The sequence below is a fragment of the Gymnoscopelus braueri genome, assembly GCF_963280865.1.
Source record: "Gymnoscopelus braueri genome assembly, chromosome: 7".
Classification (NCBI taxonomy): Eukaryota; Metazoa; Chordata; class Actinopteri; order Myctophiformes; family Myctophidae; genus Gymnoscopelus; species Gymnoscopelus braueri.
This window is the reverse complement of record NC_137608.1, coordinates 7,528,852-7,554,899: the sequence shown is the minus strand read 5'-3', so window position 1 is coordinate 7,554,899 and position 26,048 is coordinate 7,528,852. Positions and strand designations below refer to the sequence as shown.

The following is a 26,048-nucleotide window of genomic DNA, read 5'->3' as shown; positions in this document are numbered from 1 at the left end:
TTTTTCTATAGTATAGTTTGTTGATTACTTTTGATGCAGTAATGGTATTTCTTCTTTTTTTAGGCATTAAAAAAATGTCTTAAGTCCTTCAATTGTCACTTCACTGTCATCTGGGGACCCCCCAAAGTCATTTTGAGGTCCTGACCCACAGGTAGAGAACCACTGGTCTATGGAACATGGACAGTGGTGGAATACTTTTTCTGAACTTGCCCATAAGTGGAAAAGTGAAAAGTCTTTGGCATAACGGCCAAACCCATGGCAATGTATAGAAAGTTGGCAACACTACTAGCATGCTGAATACTTGGGTGCACTATTTGAAAAATAAAAGAAAGTTAATGTTTAGTAGGCCTACTCGAGCAACCACTGGAATTGAATACTATTTAGTTATTTTAAATATACGGTGGTTCACGTATTGATTCAAGGGGCTTCTGTAGTGTTGCCTTGATTTTGATTCTATCATGGCTGGAAACCTGTGTCCAAAACATAACGAACAGACACATTTTCACTTTCACAATATTTGAAATGGCTGATATACATAGGCTACTCACAATATTGTGAGCTAGTAGATCGGCAATTTCTTTACTTTTTTCTTGTATGATGAAGCAGGGCCCTAATTTACAGAATAAGTTGAAATATGGAGGTTTATGTCCCGACAGCATAACCCAAATAAATTGTATAAATTTACCACATCATCAAACACAGTAGAAAGTGCTATACTTTATTTGCTGTTAGAATCAACTTGGCACTGGAAGGACTATTACAAATGTATATTGATTCTTTCCACTATCTACAAACTTCATCCCATCTGCCATTGTGATACCCACGTGTAGGTGTTATTTTACATGTTATGTTTTGTACGTATTGCATGGTCAGCAAGTGACCAGTTGCACTTGGAAGCCGTCCAGAAAGCAGCTACAGTTTGTCCAGGTAGTTATCGAGGGCGGGGACGCCTTCCTTGAGGCCCTTGCGTTTGCGGGTTTCGGCCACCACCTCAGAGGGCCGACTCTTCTCGTCGAAGGGGTCGCCTGGCAGGACCTGCCAGTGGTCGAACACGCACTGAGGGAACGCCTGGCCCCCCGTGTTGGACCGCAAGTCTGCTGTGAAACCTGCCGGACGAAAAAGACAAGATATTAATCAATCAATCGATCAATCAAATTTATTGTCACAACAACACTGATACAAAAAAGTAAAAGTGAAATTCTTCTTGGGGCGCCCCCCTGACCTAGCGGTCCAGGCGCATACCACATATAGGCTCTATCACAGCCCAACAGCGTGTCACGGGTTCAAATCCCGATCCCGACGACCTTTGCTGAGTGTCACTCCCCGTCTCTCTCTCTCCATGTTTCCTGTCAATCTTCACTACTACCAAAGGCTGAAAAAGCCCCCAAAAATATCTAAAATAAGTGAATTTATGCAGGCTTTCTGTCTAGCAGTTTGAAAGACAGTAAAGGTAACACTTTACTTAAAGGTCGGGTCTATAATGCTTTATAATCACATTTATAATGCATTTATAAGGCTTCATAACACTCGTAATAAATGTTTATAATTATGCATAACTTATAACAAGGTTTATGAAGTATTATAAGTGCTGCTCATAATGCATTATAAGCTCAGCGGAACAGCAAATTATAACTACCATAACTTAAAGTAATACTAGGTAACTTTTTCAATAAAACTAAAGTTAAATTGTATATCTTTTGTGAGTGGCAAATGTTTCACAACACCCACTCCATGAATTTCACCCCCGAAAGCCTTTTATTTATATATTTTCTATTGAACGCTGTCAGGGGCGCCTTTCCCACGAAAATGACGTCATCTGGCCGGAAAACGGAAGCGGAAATGCACCGGTTTCCTGTTTGGCCAGGAACTACCGCACCGGTTTCCTGTTTGGCCAGGAACTACCGCGCTAATAGCAAAAAGGAAACTCACGCTGTTTTTAAGAGATTGTATGATTTGAAGATCGAAAAACAACAGAAAAAGAAAACACAGCTCACGGTAACTAAAGCTCCACTGGCTAAGAGAAACGATCCACAGATTGTATAAAACAATTAAAAGAACGCTTTTTGAAACGCTTCCGTCTTCCGGTGAAAACAAATGGAATTCTGGGTAACGGAGGAATAAACGAACGGCCTGCAGTGACGGTAATGACCAGCAGAGGCTGCTAAAAATCGTTATTTGTGGACCTGCATTGTATAACTTTAAGTTTCTTACTGGGCAAAAAATGGGTGTCACGAATGCTCATGATAAAATGGTAACAAAAAAAACATGGGGGCTATGGACACTTCTCAAACCCGCCTACCAGTGACATCATCGTCAGGCATGTTTTTTCGTATTTGTTATTTCATTATTAAAATGGCTTCTATTAGAGCATGCTAACTTTCCAGGAATGGAAAGCCTGCAGTTTTTATTAGCTTGTACTCTGTCTCCATCTATGATGAAACTGGTAGGTGGGTTTCTGAACTGTCCACAGCTCTCCTTTGAGACACAGAGTGAGTAGTCAAAAATTGTATATTATCAAGAGCATTAGTGAGGACCAATTATATGAAGATAGGTTGAAAATGGGTGAAGTCATCCTTTAAGACTGTCAGTTGTTGACAGGCTATCAATGGACAATCTCGCAATGACAGCTGTGTTTTCCAATGGTAATATGAACAAGTTTGTGAACTTACCAAAGGATTCATTGACAGGGAGGTATGCTTTCACTATGAAGATGGGCGTTCCGGTGACCTGACACTCTTCAAACACGTGTCCCCTCTTCCTGTTCAGCACACCGTAGATTCCTCCCACCACTTGTTCCGGACACTGTCACAATGACACCATTTAGGAGACATTTTAGGACAGTGTTTCTCAAACCGTTTCATCTCTAGGACCCCCAGTTCGATATGCAATAGCCCCCATGGATTATTTGATATAATAGTTCATATCTGGGACCCCAAACTACACTGTGACATCCTAAGTGTTACTCCAACAGCGACAGTGAACCAAACAGGTCCATTTGGTTCCATTTGTACACTGGCGGAGTTACAGACCCCTAAGTTTTGGTTAATACCAATTTGGTAAGTCCTTGAGGGAGTTCCAGGGGGTCCCCAGCTAAATGATGGATAGTTAGGAACCGAATGGACCCTTATGGGTCTGTAACTCAGAGACTGTACAAATGGACCCTAACAGGTCCATTTGGTTCCATTTGTACACTCTCAGAGTTAAATTAACATTGATTTTACATAAATTGGGGTCTCAGAGATAGAAATGCCATTAAAGGGGTAGTTCACCCCCAAAATAACTTTTTTTCTATTGATTACTCACCCCATGGAGCCTTGAATTCATGGATATTTTTTTGTTTTTGTCGCATTCCTTCCTTTATTATTTGATTATAATAAATTTAGCCCCATTGATTCCGGTAGGAGACACAAATGCATTTGTGTCTCCTACCGGAATCAATGGGGACACATTTATTATAATCAAATTATTGGCTTAGGAATGTGACAAAAACAAAAAAATATCTATGAATTCAAGGCTCCAGATGGTCAGTAATCAATAGAAAAAAAGTTATTTTGGGGGTGAACTACCCCTTTAAGTGGGGGTCTGTAGCCTAATAATGCATGTCAAACTGGGGGTCCTTGAATTAAAATGGTTAAGAATCACTGCTAGAGCCGTAAAGATCTTATCTTATGGGGGTCCCTGGCATAGATTTTTCAAATGGGGATTCGCGGGATAATAAGTGTCAATTTGGGGGTCCTTGACATGAAAATGTTTGAGAAGAACTGCTTTAGAGGGTTTAAGTGGCTAATGCATTCTGGGTACCTGGATCTCCACCAGGTAGACGGGCTCCATGAGTCTGGGCTGTGCGGTGAGCACGGAGGCGTAGAGAACACGTCGTGCGGTGGGAATGATCTGCCCGCCCCCTCTGTGGATGGCGTCCGCATGGAGGGTGACGTCATGGATGTCGAAACGGACGCCCCTCATGTTCTCCTCGCACAGGGTGCCCTGACGGTGGGCAAGTAAGGAAAAACACTTTCATCAGTTTCCTGACCATCAGGAACAGTAAGAGTCAGCGACTATGAGTGGTGTAAAGTAACTAGGTACATTTAAGGACTGTACAATTTTTTGGTATATATAGCATTTAAGTGTTTTGATACTTTAAACGTATTGTTCTTTTTACACCACTGCATTTATTTGAAAACTTTACTTAATAGTCACTTTGCATATTTAGATTATTAATAAAAAACATGCACTTAACACATTGCATGCCAGTCGCGTAGATCTACGCGAACCTATTTAAAGCCGCAGCGTGCCAGTCGCGTAGATCTACGCGAACCGCCGATTCCCATGTTAAGTGCCCCAGGTGCACTTTCCGAATTTTTTTGATCCATTTCCGTTTCCGGTTTCCGGTCGGAAACGGAATTATTCGGGTTCCGGTTTTTTCGATCGTATCCGCTTCCTGTCTGGGATCCTGTTTAAAACTCGATTTTCTCTGGTTGTTGTTTTTCTCCTCGCTGATCACTGTTTAGCGTGTATAGGCTGTAGCTTCAAGATGGCGGCACGGATTTGGAAACTGTTTTCGCTCGCCGTTTCTCACGGATCCGCTGTGTGTTTAGAACCAAATGAACGCGCACTTTTAACTTATTTAGCGAGGTCTGTGGCGACATGAAAAAAACTAAAAAACAACAATAAAACGCTGGCACTGGTGAGTACATTATGAGATTAAACTCTGGCATGGAATGTGTTAAGCATGTTAAGCCAGCTATTTCTTTTGTTTGTTTTTGCACTGGCAGATTTGTCTGGTTTCCAGGCTTCTTAAGATCTACTCTACACTAGGCAATCACAGTTCACAACACGTCGTATCGCTATTTTTGACATATTTCCAAAAGTTGTAGTACTTTTAATTTGGATGCTATAAGTATTTTTTGATGCCGATGCTTTTGTGCTTTCACTCAAGTACAATTATAATACAGATATTTTACTCAAACAAAGTTATTCTACATTGTGCTATTGCTACTTTTATTTAAAGCGATTTTCAACCGATTGTCTTATAATTGGTCCTCACTAATGCTCTTTATAAAATGGCACCATCTCTGTCTACTCATCTCAGAGGTGGGCTGTGGATAGTTTAGAAACCTGCCAATCAGTGACATCATCTGTATTCAGTTTTGGTCTTTTCAAACAAGATTTCAAAAAAAAAATGTCATGCAACATCAATGGCAGCATTCAAAATGTCCAGGAATAGAAAGGCTGTAGTTTCTATTCATAAAGGTAATGGGTCGCACAGTGGCAAGAGTGAGTTTCCTCTTATTATTTCTTACATGTCAAATGAAAAAAAGTTTCGACTATCCAGCCTTCGTCAGTGTGACCTTTATAAATGCTGTTGATCTAAGAGGATATCGCACCAGAGACGTCAGAGCACGGTGGTTATTTGTAGTTTCTATTTGCCACCAATGAGACACGGAGAGTGAGTAGACGGAAATTGTGCCATTTTATAATAATGAGCACAAGTGAGGAGGACCAATTATATGAAGATACGGTTGAAAATGGGCTCGTTCACGTAAAAAAAAAAAAGTCCTAGTAAATAAAACACTTCTTCCAGCACTGTGGACAGGGCACTGACCTCCTTGGTGGCCCACTGGAAGCCGGCCACCACGCTGTCTTTGATCTCGTTCAGGTACTGCACGCCCTTGGACACGTCAATGACCATGTTGGGTCCCGTGCCGTCGGGCCCGAAGCACCAGATCTTGCGGGCCTCCGTCACCTCCCACTCGTACTTCTCGGCCAGGTAGCGCGCTCTCGTCTTGAGCTCCTGGCGGGAGCTCACGTCGCCTTTGTCCACGTCCTCGGCCAGGCCGTCCGGGAAGGGACGCGCCGTCATGAACAGGCGGTTGTGCTTGTTGGGAGACTTGGACAAGCACACCTGGTTGGACTCCTCGGTCACGGTCTCGCGGTAGGACACCACAGGGTCCGATTTCTGTTAAACAAACACCAAGATATCGTCGCCATCTCCATATTCAAACTTTTTGTGTATTCTTTTGGTAAATTAATGCTCTACTTGATCATACTACAGCATCGCACAAAAGCATCTAAAGTAGCAGATCTGCAAGCTCGAAACGTAACGCGTTTCGAGCTTGTGGATCTGCTTCTTTTGCTACTTTTGAATTTGAATCCTGAAAAGTAACAGTTTTGCACATGAGGTTTCCACCCGACAGAGACAATATGACAGATTTTCAGCATAATACATGAACATGTTTTATATTGGTACGGAGTAGAGCTTCATGGGTCCGATTGGACCTGTAATAATTTTTTTCAATGATGGACCCGGACCCGTGAGGTTCTTTCCGAGATTTGTTCCGAGATAATACAAACCAAAAATGCCTTTCTAACAGGCTAGATGTCAGTTATACTCCATAATGAAACTACAAGGCTACAATATTAAATTGCATGTTTTCACCTCGATGAAGAAGGAATCCATGATAGCACACGCCACGTGCGCATTTTGATTCCACGGAGGTATAGTTTGATGCGCTCTGAGTCTGTGCGCTCTCCACTCTCCCTGAACTGATAGCATTCCCAGCTCAACTTTGTTCCCCCGTATAATAATCATTGTAGCATTTCATGCTTTTCTCAACCGATCAGCGCTAAGCACAGGTCTTATCGGATCCACTCTGGTATTATACCGAATGATAAACAGACCCGAGGTAATAGAACTGGAACCGACCCGGGGTCCGAGTGATTATGGTAAAACACGGATCGGGACCCGTACGAGTCTCGGGTCCTGTCGGGTATTCTCAGAATCGATTAAAAGTGTGGAAATCAATTGATTCTAAGGATGCACACACTGCATACCTTCAGGGGGATTCCTGCATGGTCCTCCTCCAGATCTTTCAAACAGATCTCCAGGTGCAGCTCTCCAGCTCCAGCCACGATGTGCTCCCCCGACTCTTCAATGATACACTGTTGGACACAAAATCACAAGGATGTTACCGTTAACAAAACGAAATATACTGAAGGATTTGCTCTGAACGTTTTATTGCAGATTCTATTGTAAATACATTAAATTGTAAATTAAATTGCTTCCCACTATACAGTATACTTATATACTCCATACAGATCTGCAAGCTTGTAGGTTGGCTATTTTCACTGAATGTTCGCCCCGGAATAGGGACACTAGGGCTCTTGTGGTTAGATCTGCTATTTTTGAAAAAGCTTGACACATTTGGAAAAAGTTTAGCTCTTTTACATTGGTACTTTAGGTCTTTTTTGATGCTAATGCATGCACTTTTACTCAAGTAAAATTTTGAATACAGGACTTTTACTTTAGTATTTCTACATTGTGATACCGCCACTTTGACTTAACCACTTGAATCCCAGCATGCCTATTCTGGGGGAAACCCTTCTGGGCAAAACTACAAGCTGACAATGCGTCGGACTCGTGACTCATTGTGCGCTTGTAGATCGGCTATTTTTGGCGAAGACATTTGGTGTGTAGATGGAAAAAAGCAGTCCAAGTACAGTTGTATCTCAGGTCCGTTTTACTAAGAACAGAGGGTTTTTAAGTGGTTAAAGACGTGGTGAAATGAAAAATACCCTTTTCTCACTTATAGAGCATATCCGTGGTCATAATATGGATATAACTATGGATGCCCCGAAACGTTTTAAGAAATTAATTTGTGTGTATTTTAAAAGTCCCTAAAAGGCCAATCTTGACTGCCAGAGTTTATTCATAATGTACTCACCCACTGCCAGGGTTTTTAATCATTTTTTTATAGAAAAAAATTGAATTATTTGTCCGTTTATTTTTTAACATTGAAGTGAATGGATTTTTTAATTTTTTTTAAATTAATTTAATTAATTCGTTGTGAATAAAGGGAAAAATAATTATACTCAGATATTCAAAAACTAAATATATATATTTTTTTTAAAGGGGAGAATTCTCCCCTTTGGCGGTGAGTGTGTTAATTACTTCCTGTCAAACGAAAATGTACTGCGTGATGACATAGACTCTTATGAATGCATTTGAATCTTGATTTCATTCACCGTGTGTGATTACCAAAAACACACTACTCCATTTTGAAACTCATTCGAGATGACATGGAGACGGTGTATTACTTGATTTAAACTTAATCAGCACGCAGAATATGTATCTGAAAACATTATAGGCTAGAAATAAGCAACGTAGTAACATAAACGTGCTTCACACTGCCCCTCTCTTTCTCCCTTGGGCTGCGCGAGATGCAGGCTAGTACAAACCTTCTCTGGCTAATGCCTTCCCATAGCCCAAGGGGATGGGACCTTCTGATTGGTTCAGAAAAATACAGGCTACATACATCGTTTAAGACTGAAAGTAAAATAAAATGACAGAAAAAGACATTTCACCAGGTCTTTTAAGTCATGGGTTCCCAAACTTTTCAGGGCATGAACCCCAATAATCATACTTGAACTGGGGACCCCCCCCCCACACACACACACACACACCCTGACAAGCACTTGAAATTGCATTGCATTTAGTTTGACTCGGTTCCACAGATAGATATTGTGAAAATAGCCGAACTACAAGCTCACAACGCCTCGCACCTTGTGAGCTTGTAGATCGGCTATTTTCACAATGTTTTCCTCTTTCTCACGCGATATTGGCCAATTTGGCCAATTTGGTATTAACACATTCCATGCCAGAGTTTAATCTCATAATGTACTCACCAGTGCCAGCGTTTTATTGTTGTTTTTTAGTTTTTTTCATGTCGCCACAGACCTCGCTAAATAAGTTAAAAGTGCGCGTTCATTTGGTTCTAAACACACAGCGGATCCGTGAGAAATGGCCAGCGAAATCCGTTTCCAAATCCGTGCCGCCATCTTGAAGCTACAGCCGATCAACGGTAAACAGTGATCAGCGAGGAGAAAAACAACAACCAGAGAAAATCGAGTTTTAAACAGGATCCCAGACAGGAAGCGGATACGATCGAAAAAACCGGAACCCGAATAATTCCGTTTCCGACCGGAAACCGGAAACGGAAATGGATCAAAAAAAATCGGAAAGTGCACCTGGGGCACTTAACATGGGAATCGGCGGTTCGCGTAGATCTACGCGACTGGCACGCTGCGGCTTTAAATAGGTTCGCGTAGATCTACGCGACTGGCATGCAATGTGTTAAAAAGGTCTCAAAAGTAATTAAATTGTAACTTTAGAAATGTGCAGACACCCTGTATACACTTATGCTGTATGTTGGTTTGTTTACTGTTGAGTGAGAAAACATAGTTGCACATTAAACTAATCATCTGAGGACCCCCCCAAAATAATTTAGGGACCCCCCTGTTTGGGAACCACTGTTTTAAGTTAAAAAAAAAAGAATCAGTGTACTTCAGGCCTCTCCATGCCTACCTGAACCATGGGGTCTGACTTGGCCAGGCGCTTGAGGCCCTCCACAAGCTTGGGCAGGTCTGCAGGGTTCTTGGCCTCCACGGCCACCCTGACCACGGGGCTGACGCTGAACTTCATCACGCGCATGTTGTGAGCGTGCTCGAAGGTGCTGATGGTGCCCGTCTTCACCAGATACTGGTCCACGCCCACCAGGCCCACGATGTTTCCACAGGGAACGTCCTCGATGGGCTCCGTGTAGCGTCCCATCATCAGGATGGTCCTGTGGGAACGACAATGTAGGGGGGTGCGAAGAAATACCGGATGTCAGCTATTTTCGCTAATTTCTTTTGTGCAAAACTGTTGTAGAACAAACCATAAAACAGGGCTTATTTTTTTAAGTGAACATTTGTAACTCAAATCTTATTGCTTCTGGGGATTCTACAAATGTCTTTTAATGCTTTAATATCAGTGGTTCTCAAACTTTTTCATGTCAAGGACCACCCAAAATGATACGTATTTGGCCGTGGACCCCTATCTTAAAATATTTTGTTCCAGGGACCCCCCCAATGAAGCAAAGATTTGATTAAAAAAATCGCTTTAAATACATATATATTCAAAGATTTGCACTAAATTGTCACAATATAAAAATATATAGCAGATATACAAGCTCATAGTGCCGCACTACGAGCTTGTAGATCTGCTATTTTTTTAAATAGCCAAAGACATCTAAAAATGACACAGACACATTCCCGGTCTTAACAGGTTAAGTAATAAGGTCAGTTTGAGCTGGACAAACCTCTGAATGGGTTTCAGATAGAGGTCGTCCTTCTTTCCGGGCAAGTAGTTGGGGCCCATGATGCGGACCTTCTGCCCCGTGGACACCACGCCGGAGAAAACGCGGCCAAACGCGTAGAAACGTCCCTTGTCGGTGGTAGGCACCATCTTGGAGATGTACATCATGAGGGGAGCTTTGGGGTCACAGCTCTTGATTCCTGACGACAGGTAAAGACATTGTTATTATTAACACATCGGGTGCCAAACGCGGCCTGGACCGTGTTTTCACAGAGTAGCGCTTCGGTGCCGAACACGGTCTGAACCGTGTTTTTCCACACGGGAGGGGCTGGAGCAGCTCTGGAATCACCCACTGTGATTCTGAGAAGGAAGGGCCTCGTAGATCACTGTGCCAAAAACATGGCTCCCCATCCGCTTCCGATCTATCTCCTTCTCTAAAACCCCTATAACTCCGAAACCTTTTACGTTGGGGAAAACGACTTTTTTTGTATGCGCGATCGCTCCACCATTGTGACCCGCGTGAAAGATGTTATCGTTCCAGGCGTTAGCCAGGACCATCGTGCAAAATGCACGCATGCTTTGTTTCACATGGATTGCTCGTCGTGGAGTCTACAGCTTAAACAGCGCCGCGCAGCTCAACGGGCAGGTGCTGGAATGGGGTTTCAGGCTGTAATAGAATGTGACACCGTCCCCTGCATTCGTTCTTGCATTCAGCCAATCGCAAGGCAGGCAGGGCGGGGCTTGGTAGAATCTAGTTACCATTAAATTATACACGGGAGCATCTTCGGTGGATTGCTATTACATTGTGTTTGGTTGATTAGAAATGGGAGGGTGGAGTATATAACGGATACAGCCAGACGCGTCGCTAGGTCTCTACTAGGTTGGGGGCTTAGCCCCCCAGGCAACGGACACGAATCGGGTTTTTAGGGTTAGGGGTAGGGTTATAGATATATAATTAAAAATAAATAAAAATAAAATATATATTTTTTTTAATATATATTTTTTTATTATTGGTGGCTTTGGATAAAACATTGGTGGCTATAGCCACCGAAGCCCCCGCGTAACGACGCCCCTGGATACAGCTCAGTTTGCCTCTCCATTAATTTAAGTTGTTTGTTTTTTCCCCCACTTTTTGTTGTCCTGGCTTGGATCAAATTGGTGAATTTTTGAGTTTTTCACTGTTTTACTGACATACTGACATAAGACGTACAAAACAAATTAAATCAATAATAAACATTCATACTATTTTAACATGCCTGATAAGTAAAACAGCAAAGAGCAATATGGGCACTGTAAATTCTGTGCCATATAATATAGTAGCTATAGTATGTCTATAGTATGTAAATAACGTACCCATTGCCGCCTCGTCGTCTCCGGGCCCCTCGTACAGCAGCTCACAGCGGTACTTCTGTGCTACTACTGGGGATGGGAGGTGGATGGTGATCATCTGGAGTAGAGCGTCACCTGCTGGCAGCCAGCGGCGCATCACCGCCTGAGGTGCAAGCAGCAAAAACATACGCAGTCAACCTCTTATAAATCCTATATGCTTAGCTGATCGGGGTCCCCCAGGGCTCTATACTATGGTACCCCCCCAACTCTACACCAAATCTACAGTAGTATTGCTATTTTTTTATATAACATAATATTTGTAATAAAATGTCTTAAAATGATTGCCTATAAATCCCCAAAATAGGGACACCAGATTCACCAATGTGTGTCACACGTCAACTGTAAATGGATGTGGATTGAGATTGAATAACCCAGATCTAAAATCTGTTTAATCTGCCAAAAAGGTATACAATAATATGCATAAAATAACTTAATTTGAGGTTAAATGCGAACTCTTGGGGGTGGCAACTGGCGTAACTCATGGGACAAGCACCTTCAGAAGGGGTTTGCCTTCTTTCTCTTTGTCGTCGGCGTCCAGCTTCACGTCCAGCTTCTGAATCAGCTTCTGTGTCTCTTCTTTGTTGAAGTTCATGATGGCGTCGAAAACCTGGTAAATATCAGAGCCAATAGTTATCGATACATACCTTTGACATGCGCTGACCAAACAAAAAAAAAATATATAATAATTGACTGTGAACCTTGAAAATGGGGTCCAGCACAAGTTGGCAGAATGTTCTCGGGAGCTTGGCGCCCTCTGCGTTAGTGGCCGTCTTGCTGAATTTACCAGTCGCTGGATCAAAGTACCTGAACAAATGGCATCACTTCTCAATTAGTGACACTTCTATCTTCATCTGTGCAATCTCAGTATATGGCCTACATGTCAGAAACACACACACACTCACTTGTCTCCCCACAGCTTCTTCATCATCTCCTCGACCTTCTTGGCTCGCTCGAGTGGTGGCAGCGGCGCCTTCTTATCGGCCTTGGCTGCAAACTTGGCCACGTACATTTCAGCAAACTGCTTGAGAGTGAACGCCCAGCCGTGGAGCCCTGAGCCAAAACCAACGGTCCCCACCACTGGATCCAACTGCAGAGAGACAGAAAATGATCCCACCTCACTGGCTACAGTACGCATCAACAACATTAACAGCAGCTCCACTGCTGTAGCGCACTCCAAATATGTATTTATTTATTTATAAATAAATATTTATTGGCTATTAAAAAATAGCAGATATACAAGCTCATAACGCGGCACCGAGTGCCGCGTTATGACAGTGTATGAGCTTGTAAATCTGCAATTTTTTGTGCAAAATGTGCACACATCTTTGAATATATATATGTTATGGGATTCTAAAAATGTCTTCTAAATCCTAACAGTTTTTGTTTTGTTTAGTTTTTTACGTATGTTGCTATGTCAGTGATTCTCTAACTTTTTCATGTCAAGGACCCCCAAAATTATATGTATTTGGCCGCGGACCCCCATCTGAAAGTATTTTGTTCCACGGACCCCCCATAAGCAAATATTTGAGTTAAAATTTATATATATTCAAAGATTTGCAAAAAAAATCACTATTTATTTAAAGAAATCTTAAAATGACACAGATCCCGGTCTTAATGGGTTAATCCTATTGGGATAATATCAGGTTTGGTTTTCAGAGCAGTGAGTGTAGGTTTGTTTGTGCTGGTTTTCTCCACTGTTCAAGCCCCCACATTGAATTTAGATTTACCTAGAGTAGACAGGCAGCAGCAGTATCAGCAGGCAGATATCTCCGAGTATTCAAAAGTAGGCTACATGCTTTCAAAAAAATACTGAAGTATTCAAAAGTAGGCTACCGTGCATGCTATTAAAAATACTTAAGCATTACAATCACAATAGAGCTCTCACCTTTTAGCAAAAAACAACGATACAACTTTGTTTTCACTGAAGAATATCACTTCCAGCACCTTTATGTCACTGAGCTAGGGGCCTGTGTTTCATTGGGATGCTATGCTACGCCATTGGTTCTCAAAGTGGGGTCCCCAGCAAAAGTAGTTAATATAACATCCCAATCATTTTAACAACTTAATCCATTTGTATGTTCGCTATCCAAAAACAGCAGATCTACAAGTTCTTGAAATTTCAGATGGAGGTCCGCGGCCAAATGCATGTCAATTTCTGTTGTCCTTGACATGAAAAGGTTATTTGAGAACCAGTGTGCTACGCCAGTGGTTCCCAAACTTTATAGCTCAAGACCCAAAAGAGAAATTAAAACGTTTGCCCGGTGCCCAAACTAGAGAAAATAGCAGATCTATAAGCTCACAACGCGGCACTAGCCTACTTCTTTAACTTTTTAATTTTGTATTTATGGAAATCATTGATTTTTTTCATTTTATTTATGAAATACTTTTGAAAAAATGTCAGAATTATTTTTTAATCTTTCGAAATATATATATTTTTAAATGTAGGAAACGGGAAAAAAGGAGATATTTACTCCGGACCCACTGTGTGAGAACCAGTGTGCTACGCTATGCTAGCGGGCAGTGCATCACCAGTGGTGTAAAATAACTAAGTACATTTACTCAAGTACTGTACTTAAGCACAATTTTGAGGTACTTTTACTTTACTGGAGTATTTCCAATTGTCTATACTTTTACTTCTACTTCTACTTCACTACATCTCAGAGGCAAATATTGTACTTTTTACTCTACTGCAATTATTTGAAAACTTAAGTTACTAGTTACTTTGCAGATATAAATTATTACATTATAAATCATGCATTAACCACTGTATCCCTATTTTATACCTAGGCTATTTGAAAATAGCAGATCTACAAGCTCACAACGCATCGCAACACGTTGTGAGCTTGTAGATCTGCTATTTTCAAACATTTTAGTACTTATACTTTTGGTACTTTAAGTGCATTTTGATACCAATACTCTTGTACTTTTACTCAAGTAAAATTTGAATTCCGGACTTTCACTTGTAACAGAGTACTTCTACATTGCAGTATTGACCCTTTTACTTTGAGTACTTTTCCCACCACTGTGCGTCACTGACCATGATGTTGCCCATGGGGCCCGTCTCCGACTCTCCGTAGGTGCAGATGATGACGTTGACGTTCTCCACGATGCGCTGGAAGGTCTGGAAGAGTGCGTCCGGCACCAGCTGCAGCTCCAGCAGCGCCCGGTCCATCTTGTTCATCATCAGGACCGGTTTGATCCGCTCGGCGATGGCCTGCCGCAGCACCGTCTCCGTCTGGACGCACACGCCTAAAAAGAAAGCCAATGAGCAAACAGAATGCCACCGCAAGGTCGCTGTGTTAGGTCAGGTCTGGAATGGAACACTGTAAGATTCTCGGTGTTAATTGAACTCTGAGACGGTACAAATGGGTACATTTGGTTACATTCTTACCCTCTCAGAGTTACAAGTGGATAAATTAACACTGAGGATTTTACCGTGAACAATAGGATGGAACAGAGGGAAAATCATAAGTATACAGTATATATATATATATATATTTACATATACTGTATGCACAGTATATATTATAAGTATATACTGTTGTTAATAGAACAAGCTAATACATGAATATGCAAATGCATACACAGTTTGTACAAAATACAAGAATCATTTTTCTTATATATATATATAACAGAAACATACAAACAAACACAACATATAACTACTGTGCAATGCAAAATCATGTAGTAATGTACACTGGAATAATCCAAGCTGTAATAGCCTACTATGGACAGTTACCAGACAAATAATGCACATACAGCATGGAGTCCAATGGGGTTTTCATGTGTATTTTATAATTTCTTTCCGGGTTAGCATAAACAGAATATATACTAAAAGAAAAACAAGAAATAACCCAACTTAACGGCATACTGTCCTTCTCAATAGCACTCTATGCCTTCCTCCCTGATAATAACTCACAGATCAAATATTTGGAGTGCAACAGTCAAAAGTCAAATGTAATTGATTGTTAAAAATAATCGATGAATAATCAATTCCTATTTTGGGCATGTTATTATAGGCAACAGGTTTAAAAATATATATATTAAAAAAAGAAGAAAATACTCGATAGTTGCAGCCCTAAGTCCCCTTGCACTCAAGAATGTGCCCCCAGACCCTGTTATTAACACAGCCGCTAAACATGTTCCAGTGTGTCTCCATACCATGGAGCTGTGTTTGTGCATTGTTGCTCGAGTTTCAAGACCAGCTGCAATGGCGTTTCGGGCACCATTATCATGACGCATTTCCTAGTGGAACGGGAGCTGGGTGCTTCTCAGCCAATCACAGCGATGGGAGCAGTGGGGGCGGAACCAGACAGCGAAACACATTGAGCCGACTGACCCGTCCCGGGCCGCTAATTTCATTGTGCACAAGGCAGTGCTGAATCAATCTCAAACGTCAGTGTAAGTGTTAGCTGCGTCCGCCATTTTTGATAGTATTCAACGGTGTAACACTGCCCTTCCAGATCTACAAGCTCTAATGGTGCTTGTCATCATACTATTGGTTGAAAACTATGTTTTTGTTTGACAGGAAGTAATTCAAATCAAACCTTTATTGACTTTTACATTTTTTACATATCCCAATTATGACAGATTTGTTCTAAAAAATGTGGAAAAACAAACTAACGTAATTGTTTCATTTCAGCTGGTCTTTCAGTAGTCTGTACAGTAACTGTATGTCTTATGTTTGCAAGCCAAAGCTGAATTCTGGAAGCGTTACAAACATGACTACTACAGCACACACAGCAGCGTGTAGCGATGTGGCCTGCAGCGTGTAGTGCATAGCGGCCCAGCGCTCGCTGTTACCACCGTACCTGAGACACAGTCTACAACTACAAGCGCCCCGTCTGTGACCCGCAGGGCAGCCGTCACCTCAGACGAGAAATCGACGTGACCGGGAGAGTCAATCAAGTTTATGAGAAAGCCCTTGCCGTCCTTGTGTGCTTTGATGAAGGCCAAGTCATTTTCTTCGAGCTCATAGTACAGAGAGATTGCGCTGCAAGGGGAGGAGGAGGAGGGGGGGCGACACAATGACATAACAGCCTTTCAGTTCACTGGAGTTCACTGGTGGAGGCACGTTGGCTGTCAGTGGTGGAAGAAGAACTCTGATTTTTTTTTTTTTACAAAAAAGTAACAAATCCGACAATGTAGAGATAGTCTGTGAGTAAAAGTTCAAAAGTGCTGGCATCAAAATATATTTAAAATACCACAAGTAGAAGTACTCATTATGTAGAATGTCCCACTTCACAAGTTTTCAACAACATAATAACCGCTCTACAAGTTATTTTCGAGTATGGAGGAATAATATGGTTAATGTATGTTTTGTAATAATAATCTAAATCTGCAAAGTAACTAGTAGCCTAATTAAAGTTAATTAAAGTTATGAAGTATTGAAAAATGGACATACTCAAGTAAAGTAAAAGTATCTCAAAATTGAACTTAAGTACAGTACTTGAGTACATGTAGCCTACTTAAAGGGATATTTCACTTTCAAATAAAATAAACATAAAAAATAAATATAAAAAATAAATGAAAAAAGTAATGGAAAAATCGTGGCCCCCTCACGCATTAGAATGTCCTTCTAATGCGTGAGGGGGCCGTGATTTTTCCATAATTAATTTTTTATTTTTTAAATATATTTTTCTAATGTTTGTTTTATTTGAAAGTGAAATATCCCTTTAATTACTTTCGACCACTGTTGGCTATTACTGCAAAACTACCGCTTTCTGGCACACCGGATGCAAGGGACGGTGTGCCAGAAAGCACTGCTGCACAGGGCAGCTGGCAGCAGTGCAACGACCAACACTTGCATGCAAGTTTCCAGTACGTTCCCAGAGAAAAGGTCACATGATCAAATGGCTGAGACTGTGACACACACTTCCTGTCGTAATATAGTTCTTAAAGCAGCGTTTCTCAACCAGTGAGCCAGGATCCAAAAAAATGGGACATGACATCTTCTGATGGGGTCAACAACTTGGAAATTAATGGGACCCAATGGGGCACCTATTTAAAGGAGATGTAAGTGATATTGTTTGTGTTAAAATAAGTGTTAAATAGCTCTATATTGTGATGGCAATCATTGCTCTAGTCTAGAGTGTTTGTTCATTAAGGGGGGTCTCACCTTCTTCTTGTCAGCTCTTAGTAAACAGAAAATGCAAATTGCGATACCGATTTAATCCATCAAGTAATGAAACAACTAAATGAGCAGACAAGATTGGAAGTGGAAGACAAGCTGATAAATGCTCTTTGTGAGGTTCTCTCTCCTGATTGGATACATTTTGTAACCCATCTGAAAATGCTGCTGTTCAATAAAGAGTTGGAGAGACAGGGATACCTGCGTTACTGAACAAGATTACTATCAGAATACAGCGCTTTAACTTCACTTACTGTATCACTTACAGCTAAACCTTTAACCCCATGAACCCTAGCATCCCTATTCTGGGGACGAACATTCAACAAAAATTGCAGATATTCAAGGTCTAAATGCATTGCTTAAAGATCTGCTAATTTTGACGAAGAGATTTGGTGTTGAGGGAAAAAGGAACAGACCAAGTACAGAACCCCGGTCAACATAGCGACAACTAGTTAATGTTCAGTGGAGAATTAGAGTCCCAGTAAAAACTGTTGGGAATTACTGGAATACAAACTTAATATAAATACCTTTGTTTCTTTGTGGAATACAATTAAAATAACATCTAGTACAGTGAATTATTTGTTGTATTTTTTTTCTTTCATTTATCGTTTTACTGTAGCCTAGCAATGTTCTAAATTTCTTTGAAGGAACATGGACACTAGGGCTGGGCAATATATCTCAATTAAAGTATAATTGTGATAAGTACAAGCAAGTAAGTGTATGAGACTAGAGGCCCTGGCAGTGGCACTGTCCCTAAACGGTATCTTGCGGCCACTATAACCTCTATTCATTATGCTGACTCCGTTATTTGCGCCAGGAGGTGTGCCCGTGGGCATGTTGTTGCGCTTTCCCCAAAATTGCTATCTTGCCCACACACGTTTGGAAAGCACATAGTGGATTCTAAAACCACCCGCTATGTCAAATTCGTTTGGTAGAGCGCGCCTGCACTGGACATGTCGAGAGTCGGGCCAGTCGGGCGCACAACGGCACAACATTCGAGGTCTCCCTCTCTCCTAATTCTCAACGAATCTCTGTGATTCTAATTTTCCTATAATCAGCAGAAGTGAGAGTGTCAATTCCTTGTGTCAATTGTGTTTATATAAGATGATAGTCTATTCAAAGAAGAGAATTTGTGCTGCACCCGATGCCATGCTCTCCAAAAAATTACACACAGTTTTATTCATCCATTGTGCAGGAAATAATGAATGGATTACAATAACATAACATTCTCTATAATCAGTAACATGTAGGTGATACTTATGTCTATGAAATATGGTTTTATTGAAAGGCAATCAAAGGCTAGAGCGTATGAAGCAAACGTCGGGTGTATGGTTTAATTTAATTCCAAGACAACGTCTCTCTTCCATGGGCAGAGAGGGAGAGAGCATAAGATTGCATTGGGGATAATGGCTTGCGCAGTCTCTTAAAGGCAATGGCATCTGGCACGGTGATTGGTTTTATTACAGTAACGCCCAAACCACACCTATGCATAATGTAACGGGTAGCGCAGGTGTTTTAGGGATAAGGCTGGTGTCCGAAGAAACTTTTGCACAGGAACGCCCCTTGCGCAATGCTAAATCCCCAAATAGTGGGTATAGGATCTACGAAAATAGAGCCCTAGATATCATTTGGGATTTAGTGTTGTCTTTTCTGGTTTAAATCACAAAATATATATTTTTTTTAATCAAAACTGTCCAAAAATAACTGATATACAAGCTCGAGCTTATAGATATGCTATTTTTTCTCATTTTGAAAACAAAAGTACTCATTATTCAGAATGTCCCATTTCACAAGTTTTCTAAATGTATTAAAATCTTTAGAAAATAGCAGACAACCTCACAAAACGTAGCGATGCGACGCGTTGTGAGCTTGTAGATCGGCTATTTTCAAATAGCCAAAGGGCTGAAGTAGTTAATGCATGTTTTGTCATAATAATCCAAATCTACAAAGTAACTCATAACTAAAGGTTTCAGATTATTGTAGTGGAGTAAAAAGGACAATATTTGCCTCTGAGATGTAGTGGAGTTGAAGTGACAGTATTGAAAATTGGAAATACTCCTGTAAGTAAAAGAATACCTCAAACTTGTACTTAAGTACCGTACTTGAGTAAATGCACTTAGTTACTTTCCACCACTGACACCATGAAGTGCACCATCATCAGGTGTGATGACCATTTTTTTTAAAGCGCTCTTACGTGGACTTGATGGTGATGCACCTCTCCTGCTCGTCTTTCCGGGTGTCGGTGAAGCGGGTATCCCCCGCCCGGGCCGAGGCGATGATGCCGGCCTTGCTGACCAGGGAGTCAGTGAGGGTGGACTTGCCGTGGTCCACGTGAGCGATCACGGACATGTTCCTGATGTTGAACTTCTTGTCCATGATCTCTCGGATCTGGTCGACTGTAAAGTTCACCTGAGAAGAAGAAGGGCACAACTCTACTTACTAACCACTTTCTACCCGGCATCCCCAAACAAGTATTATGTTGGAACCTATGGGCAAACCCCCGGTGCCGGAATTGAAGCTCATTTACGGGTTCTCTTAAAGGGATAGTTCAACCCCAAAATGACTTTTTTTCTATCGATTAATCACCCCATGCAGACTTGAATTCATGGATATTTGTTTGTTTTTGACGCATTCCTAAACCAAAAATTTGATGACCGGCAGCGGTTCCGGTAGGAGACACAAAGAGTCTCCTTAGTGTCGGAACTGCTGCCTACCGGTCCTCTGGTCATCAAATTATTGGCTTAGGAATGCAAGAAAAACAAAAGAATATCCATGAATTCAAGTCTCCATGGGGTGACTATCCCTTTAAGGCCAAACCGCACCAACGCAACTAGTCGCAACTCCTTGCAACAAAACAGTTTTAAGGTCAACCGCACCAATGCAACTCAAGTAGTTGCATGTTGCAAGGAGTTGCATGGCGAATCATTGGTGTGGAGTGGCCTTGACAGCATGCAGTTCCTATTAATGGCCCAGCAGATGTTGCTATTTCAACTTCTGCAGGGCAGTGCTGGCTGCAATACAATGACTCTCAATAGAAGTGAAAGAGGTTTTGGCCGGACTTTACGCTTGATTTTATTACCGTGGTAAACATTTTCATAAACACTTTATGTTTTCAATCGCTAATTTAAAGTATTTTTGAAATCATCAGGATATACGTTTAGTAAACTATGGTCCCAATCATTTTAAAATGAATGATAAAGTAGGGTTTCTAGGGGTTCTACTGGTTCTACCGAGTGAAGACGGTTGCAGCCAATAGCAGTCGTTTCCGGTTTCATTTCGGGACCGGAAGTTCAAAGATGGCGGATTTCAATTCGCGAAATACTGGCTTCAAAGGAGTCACTTTTTCTGTAGAAACCAATGGGGCTCCCTTTGTCCATTCATTTTACAGTCTATGGTTGGAAGTTGGAACCCATTGTTACAAAATATGAACTTCAGATGCAAAGCTGCCACTTGGGTTTGAATGAACTCAAAACTAAACTGAACTTGAGTGAACTCAAAAATACTCTTAATTGTCCCATATTCCAGCAGTGTGTTTAATATGACGCACTGGTGCCACAAAAACTGTTCCTAAATGCCGTAAAGACCAAGGAGATAATGATGAACTTCTGCATGCAGAGGCAAAGGTCTTAGACGCCCCTCCTGATCAACAGAGAACCAGTGGAGAGGGACAGCCTCAAGTCCCCCGGGGTGCACGTCACCAAGGACCTGACTTGGAGTATGCACACAGAGGCTGTGGCAAAGAAAGCAAGGCAGTGCTTGCACCACCTCAGGCAGCTGAGGACATTCAAGGTGTCAGAGAACATCCTGAAATCTTTCTACTGTGCTGCTTACAACCCAGAGACACCCGCCAGCGCAGGGGGCGTGACTTAATGGTCTGGAGAGAGCTCTTTACCGGGACCTATATGAGTGCTGTGGAAGGTGATGATGAGGTCTGCTGAGTAGGCCAGTCACAATTATTACATAATCGCCTAATCGCAATTATTTGAGATAATCACATTTATTTTGCATAATCGTCATTTAATCGTCAGAATAATTTCCATGAGATTTTTATTTTCAAACCTTTTCAGAAATAGTGCAAATAGCAGATCTACAAGCTCAAAACGTTTTGAGCTTGTAGATCTGCTATTGCCACCATTAATGCTTTTTTGAAATTATAAAGTTATTAAATAGGGCCATGTATGTTATTTGTCATATCTGCCCTGTGCAACTTTTGTTTACGAAGGCTAAAAGCCAAACAGAAATGTAACATCTATTCATAATGTTCCAATGTTCAACGACAGAAACGCAATGAAATCATTAATCGCAATTATTTGAGCGACAATTAGGCTCTGTATACATTCCCGGATTCACATCCTGTGATTCCCCTAACTTTAAAAAAAAAAATTAACTATCTTGTTGTTGTCTTGTATTGTTATGTTAACACAGCTCTGCTCCCCCACTCAATCATCATCAGTGGGGATTCCAAGCTAATAGAAACCGCAGCCTTTCTCATAATATAGAAGCTATTGTTCTTGCATCTTATATAAAATGGGCTTACGGGAGTCATGTCACTATTACTCAGCCATAATTAACCATATAAGGAGTTCCCAATGCAGCTACTCCCAAATATGGAGTGTGTTGTCTAACCTCAATGTGTCATCATGGCATCAGGTACAAACAAATCAGTCAGCTCCATATATGGGCACAAAAGGGGGCATGCCCATATACGGGCATATACAGATGACATCAGCGATCTCAATACTGCATATGGGCATTAAAGGGACAAGGACTGACAGAGATCTCCATATATGAGCATATTGGTCGGATCGGCTGCCCACCGATGATGTCACTGGTAGGCAGGTTTCTGAACTGTCCACAGCCCTCCTCTTGGAAACAGAGTGAGTAGACAGAAATGGTGCCATCTTAGAGCATTAGTGAGGACCAGTTATATGAAGATAAGGTTGAAATTGGGTGAAGTAATCCTTTAAGTCCAAAATCTGCTGAGTAATTATTCTCCATCACTGACTATAAGACGATGCAGAGATTGCAGAGCCTTTTAAACATGCCCTGCTGTCGGTAGTGAAAAGTAAATAGGTACAGTACCATACTCAAGTACTGTACTTAAAGGACCACCTCACCCATTTCCAACCTTATCTTCATGTAATTGGTCCTCACTACTGCTCATTATAATATGGTACTATTTTTGCCTACTCTGTGTCTCAAAGGAGGTCTGCTGATGGTTCAGAAACTCGCCTATACCAGTGACATCATCGGTAGGTAGGTTTGGTCATTTCAAACAAGATGTCAAATGTTTATTTTTTTTATTAATGTGAGAACAAGGGCTTCTACTATTATAGCATGCTAACTTTCCAGCAATAGATAGCCTGCAATTTCATTGATGATGTCACAGGTAGGCGGGATTCTGAACTGTCCACACAGCCCTCCTCTGAGACACAGACCAAGTAGACAAGAATGGTACCATGAAGATATGTTGAAAATGGGTGAAGTCGTCCTTTAAGTAGAATATAATCACAGATTCGCAATACTTCCTCTTCCTGCACTGAGTATTAGTCAGAAGGTGCAGAGATCGCAGAGTCTTTTAAACATTGCCCTGCTGTTAAATGGAAGCATTGCCGCAGTGCAGTGATGCACTGTGATCAAGCACGATTCTGAAATATACTGAAATATAGGCTACTGGCTGCATGGCTGCCTCACATACTGTACTGTCATTCTAGCAAAGTGCTTCTCAACCTTTTTCCATTTCAATGACTCCCCATCTAACACCTTTTGTTTTCTATATATTTTGTAAATCTACACGGTAAAGGACCTGTAAGTGTCCGTTTGGACCTCCCTGGGGGTCCCTGGCCCCTATGCATTATTAATATTAAATCATATTATTATTATTATTAATAATAATAATAATAATAATAATAATAATAATAATAATAATAATAATAGGCCTAAAAGTAGGCTTAATAATAGGCTTAATAATAGGCCTAATAAGAATAAATCCCACATGACTTCCATGGCTTACACATGCAGCATTATGCATGCATGCTGCTGTCATTCATATTAAGCAGGACCTACTCGTCCAATCCATGGGCTCATGGGTCATTTGAGGCTATAGTGGGCGTGTTCGTTCCGTTCTATTAATAACATTGAGTAAGGTTATTGCAATATGTTGCACCCCCCTACAAGGATTATATGACAGCTACAGTATAGGGCTACGCACTTGTATAAGGCCTAATAGCCTATATTATATAGGCCTATATTATATAAATAGCCTAGATCATATTTATTATCGGCTACCTAAAGGTGGCGTTTGCCGACAGGATCAGATCAACTGTAGAAGGGCTTGTAGATCAGTTCTTGTCGGCAAGCGCCTCTCTGATCACGCTGTGGAATAGCCTCGAACATAGGCCAATAAGGCCACATTATAAACTCAATATTATAAGCTTGTTATTAGATTATTCTGTAATAAAGTAGGCTACATCCACACAGGCATTATTATTGACGATTATGTTGTCTGCTGTTGATAAATAATTTGCTATAATAGCATTGCCGGCATATTTGTGACACATCGCACGCACGGCTATGAATCACTCCGTCACGACGGTCCTCTGTCACGACCGTCATGGCAAAACTTCAACCTGGTGTTTGCACTTTCTCCCTTTTTGGCCCGTACATCTACATAAACGTTCAAATTTCAAGTATAAAGTGCTTACCTCATGGCCACGGATGTAACAATTATGTACGGGCCCTTAGACGTACCCGTATGTTTCGTAATGTTCAATAAAAAGCATTTTAACCCGATCGGTGGCCATTTTCTTCGTATTTTTGCCACATGCTTTCAACTACGCAACCCTATCGGTTGGGAGATGTATCCCAATCAGTAGCTACATTATAACTCTATGAGAAAATGGCCACTGATCGGATTAAAATGCTTTTTATTGTACAATACAGAAGATACGGGTACTTCTGAGGGCCCGTACATAATTATAACATCCGTGGCCATGAGGTAAGCACTTTATATTTGAAATTTGAACGTTTATGTAGATGTACGGGACAAAAGGGGAGAAAGTGTAAACACCAGGTTGAAGTTTCGTCATGACTGTCATATATAATATATGACAGTCATGTTTCAGGGCTAATACATAATGTGCTATAATAGCCACATTTGTGACACACACACACACGCACACATAAAAGTCATAATAATATCACATATATTCACATAATAATCGATCACATAATCGATATTAAACAATCACAATAAAAATGTATAGGCTATGATCTACCATTTTGGCGGATGGATGTTGTTGCCCGGCTCAGTGCGGGTTGCGACGGCCGGCTGAAGTAGTGTCTGTGCGTGTGTCTCGATCCTGTCCTCTCCGTCGGAGGATCTGGGCGAGAAGAGAGAGAGAATGACGCACTGTGTCGGTTTAATGCTGCGGATCGGATGGTGTCGTGGTGTGTGTGGGTCATGTGGACACGGATATGGACCCAGTGGTGTAAAAAAGTACTCACATGTTTTACTTAAGTAAAAGTATCACATACTGCAATGTAAATATACCTACTCTGTTACAATTAAAAATGTACTTGAGTAAAAGTACAAAAGAATTGGCATCAATTGATTTTGGCTTACATCTGGCCCGGATCCAGTCCAGTCAAATTTTGCTATCGGGGAATATACTTAAAGTACCAAAAGTAAAAGTACTCATTATGCAGAATGTCCCATTTCACAAGTTCAACAGACACATCTTTTGAAAATAGCAGATCTACACGCTCACAAGGCATTGCATCATGACATGTCATGAGCTTGTAGATATGCTATTTTCAAATAGCCGATGTAGGCTATATCCTAAGGCTAAAGTGGTTAATGCATGTTTTGCAATAATAATAAAAATCTACAAACTAAAGTTTTCAAATAATTGTAGTGGAGTAGGCCTACAATATTTGCATCTGAGATGCAGGGGAGTAGAAGTAAAGTATTGACAATTGGAAATACTCCAGTACAGTAAAAAATACTTCAAATTTGTACTTAATTAAGTACAGTATTTGAGTATGTACTCAGTTACTTTCCACCACAATATGGACCCGAACCTCCTGTCCTGAGGGCCTCTGGGAGGGAGAGTCATGTAATGAAGACTGACTGAGTTTATAATGCTTGGTGGTGGTGGTGCTGCTGGTGTCGTGCACCTGGAATATGATTATGCTGACACAACGTGCGGAAATATTATATCAATGTTTGATACAGTCAGAAATATGAGAGAGAGAGGGGGGGGGCACGGAGAGAGAGGGGGGGGGCGGGAGGAAGGGAGAGAGAGAGAGAGAGAAAGTGAGTGTCACTCTCTCACTCTAGAAAGAGACAGAGAGCAAGAGAGAGATGTGGTTGAGTCAAAAGTTAAACAAAAACAA

General features: G+C 41.2%; 1 protein-coding gene across 1 annotated transcript; it reads right to left on the bottom strand.

The window, feature by feature from the left end:
• Positions 1–697: 697 nt before the first annotated feature.
• LOC308089589 (elongation factor 2) lies at positions 698–25,087 on the bottom strand. The gene is made up of 15 exons (XM_080434400.1): positions 24,929–25,087; positions 19,846–20,060; positions 16,333–16,514; positions 14,559–14,770; positions 12,424–12,608; positions 12,220–12,325; positions 12,015–12,128; positions 11,486–11,624; positions 10,137–10,332; positions 9,362–9,620; positions 6,832–6,939; positions 5,603–5,956; positions 3,802–3,984; positions 2,670–2,802; positions 698–1,106 (listed from the first exon to the last, which is right to left on the bottom strand). Exons 1-15 carry the CDS (start codon positions 24,929–24,931, stop codon positions 913–915), a joined length of 2,583 nt encoding a protein of 860 aa, XP_080290526.1. The 5' UTR covers positions 24,932–25,087; the 3' UTR covers positions 698–912.
• Between the last annotated feature and the right edge of the window lie 961 nt (positions 25,088–26,048).

Bases quoted from the DNA above. Each gene is read 5' to 3' on its own strand.
- LOC308089589 (XM_080434400.1), bottom strand. The intron at 6,940-9,361 runs GTAGGCATGGAG...TGTGTCCAACAG, and splicing joins AGTCAGACCCCATGGTTCAG to TGTATCATTGAAGAGTCGGG. The intron at 1,107-2,669 runs GTAAGTTCACAA...TTCGTCCGGCAG, and splicing joins CCCTGTCAATGAATCCTTTG to GTTTCACAGCAGACTTGCGG.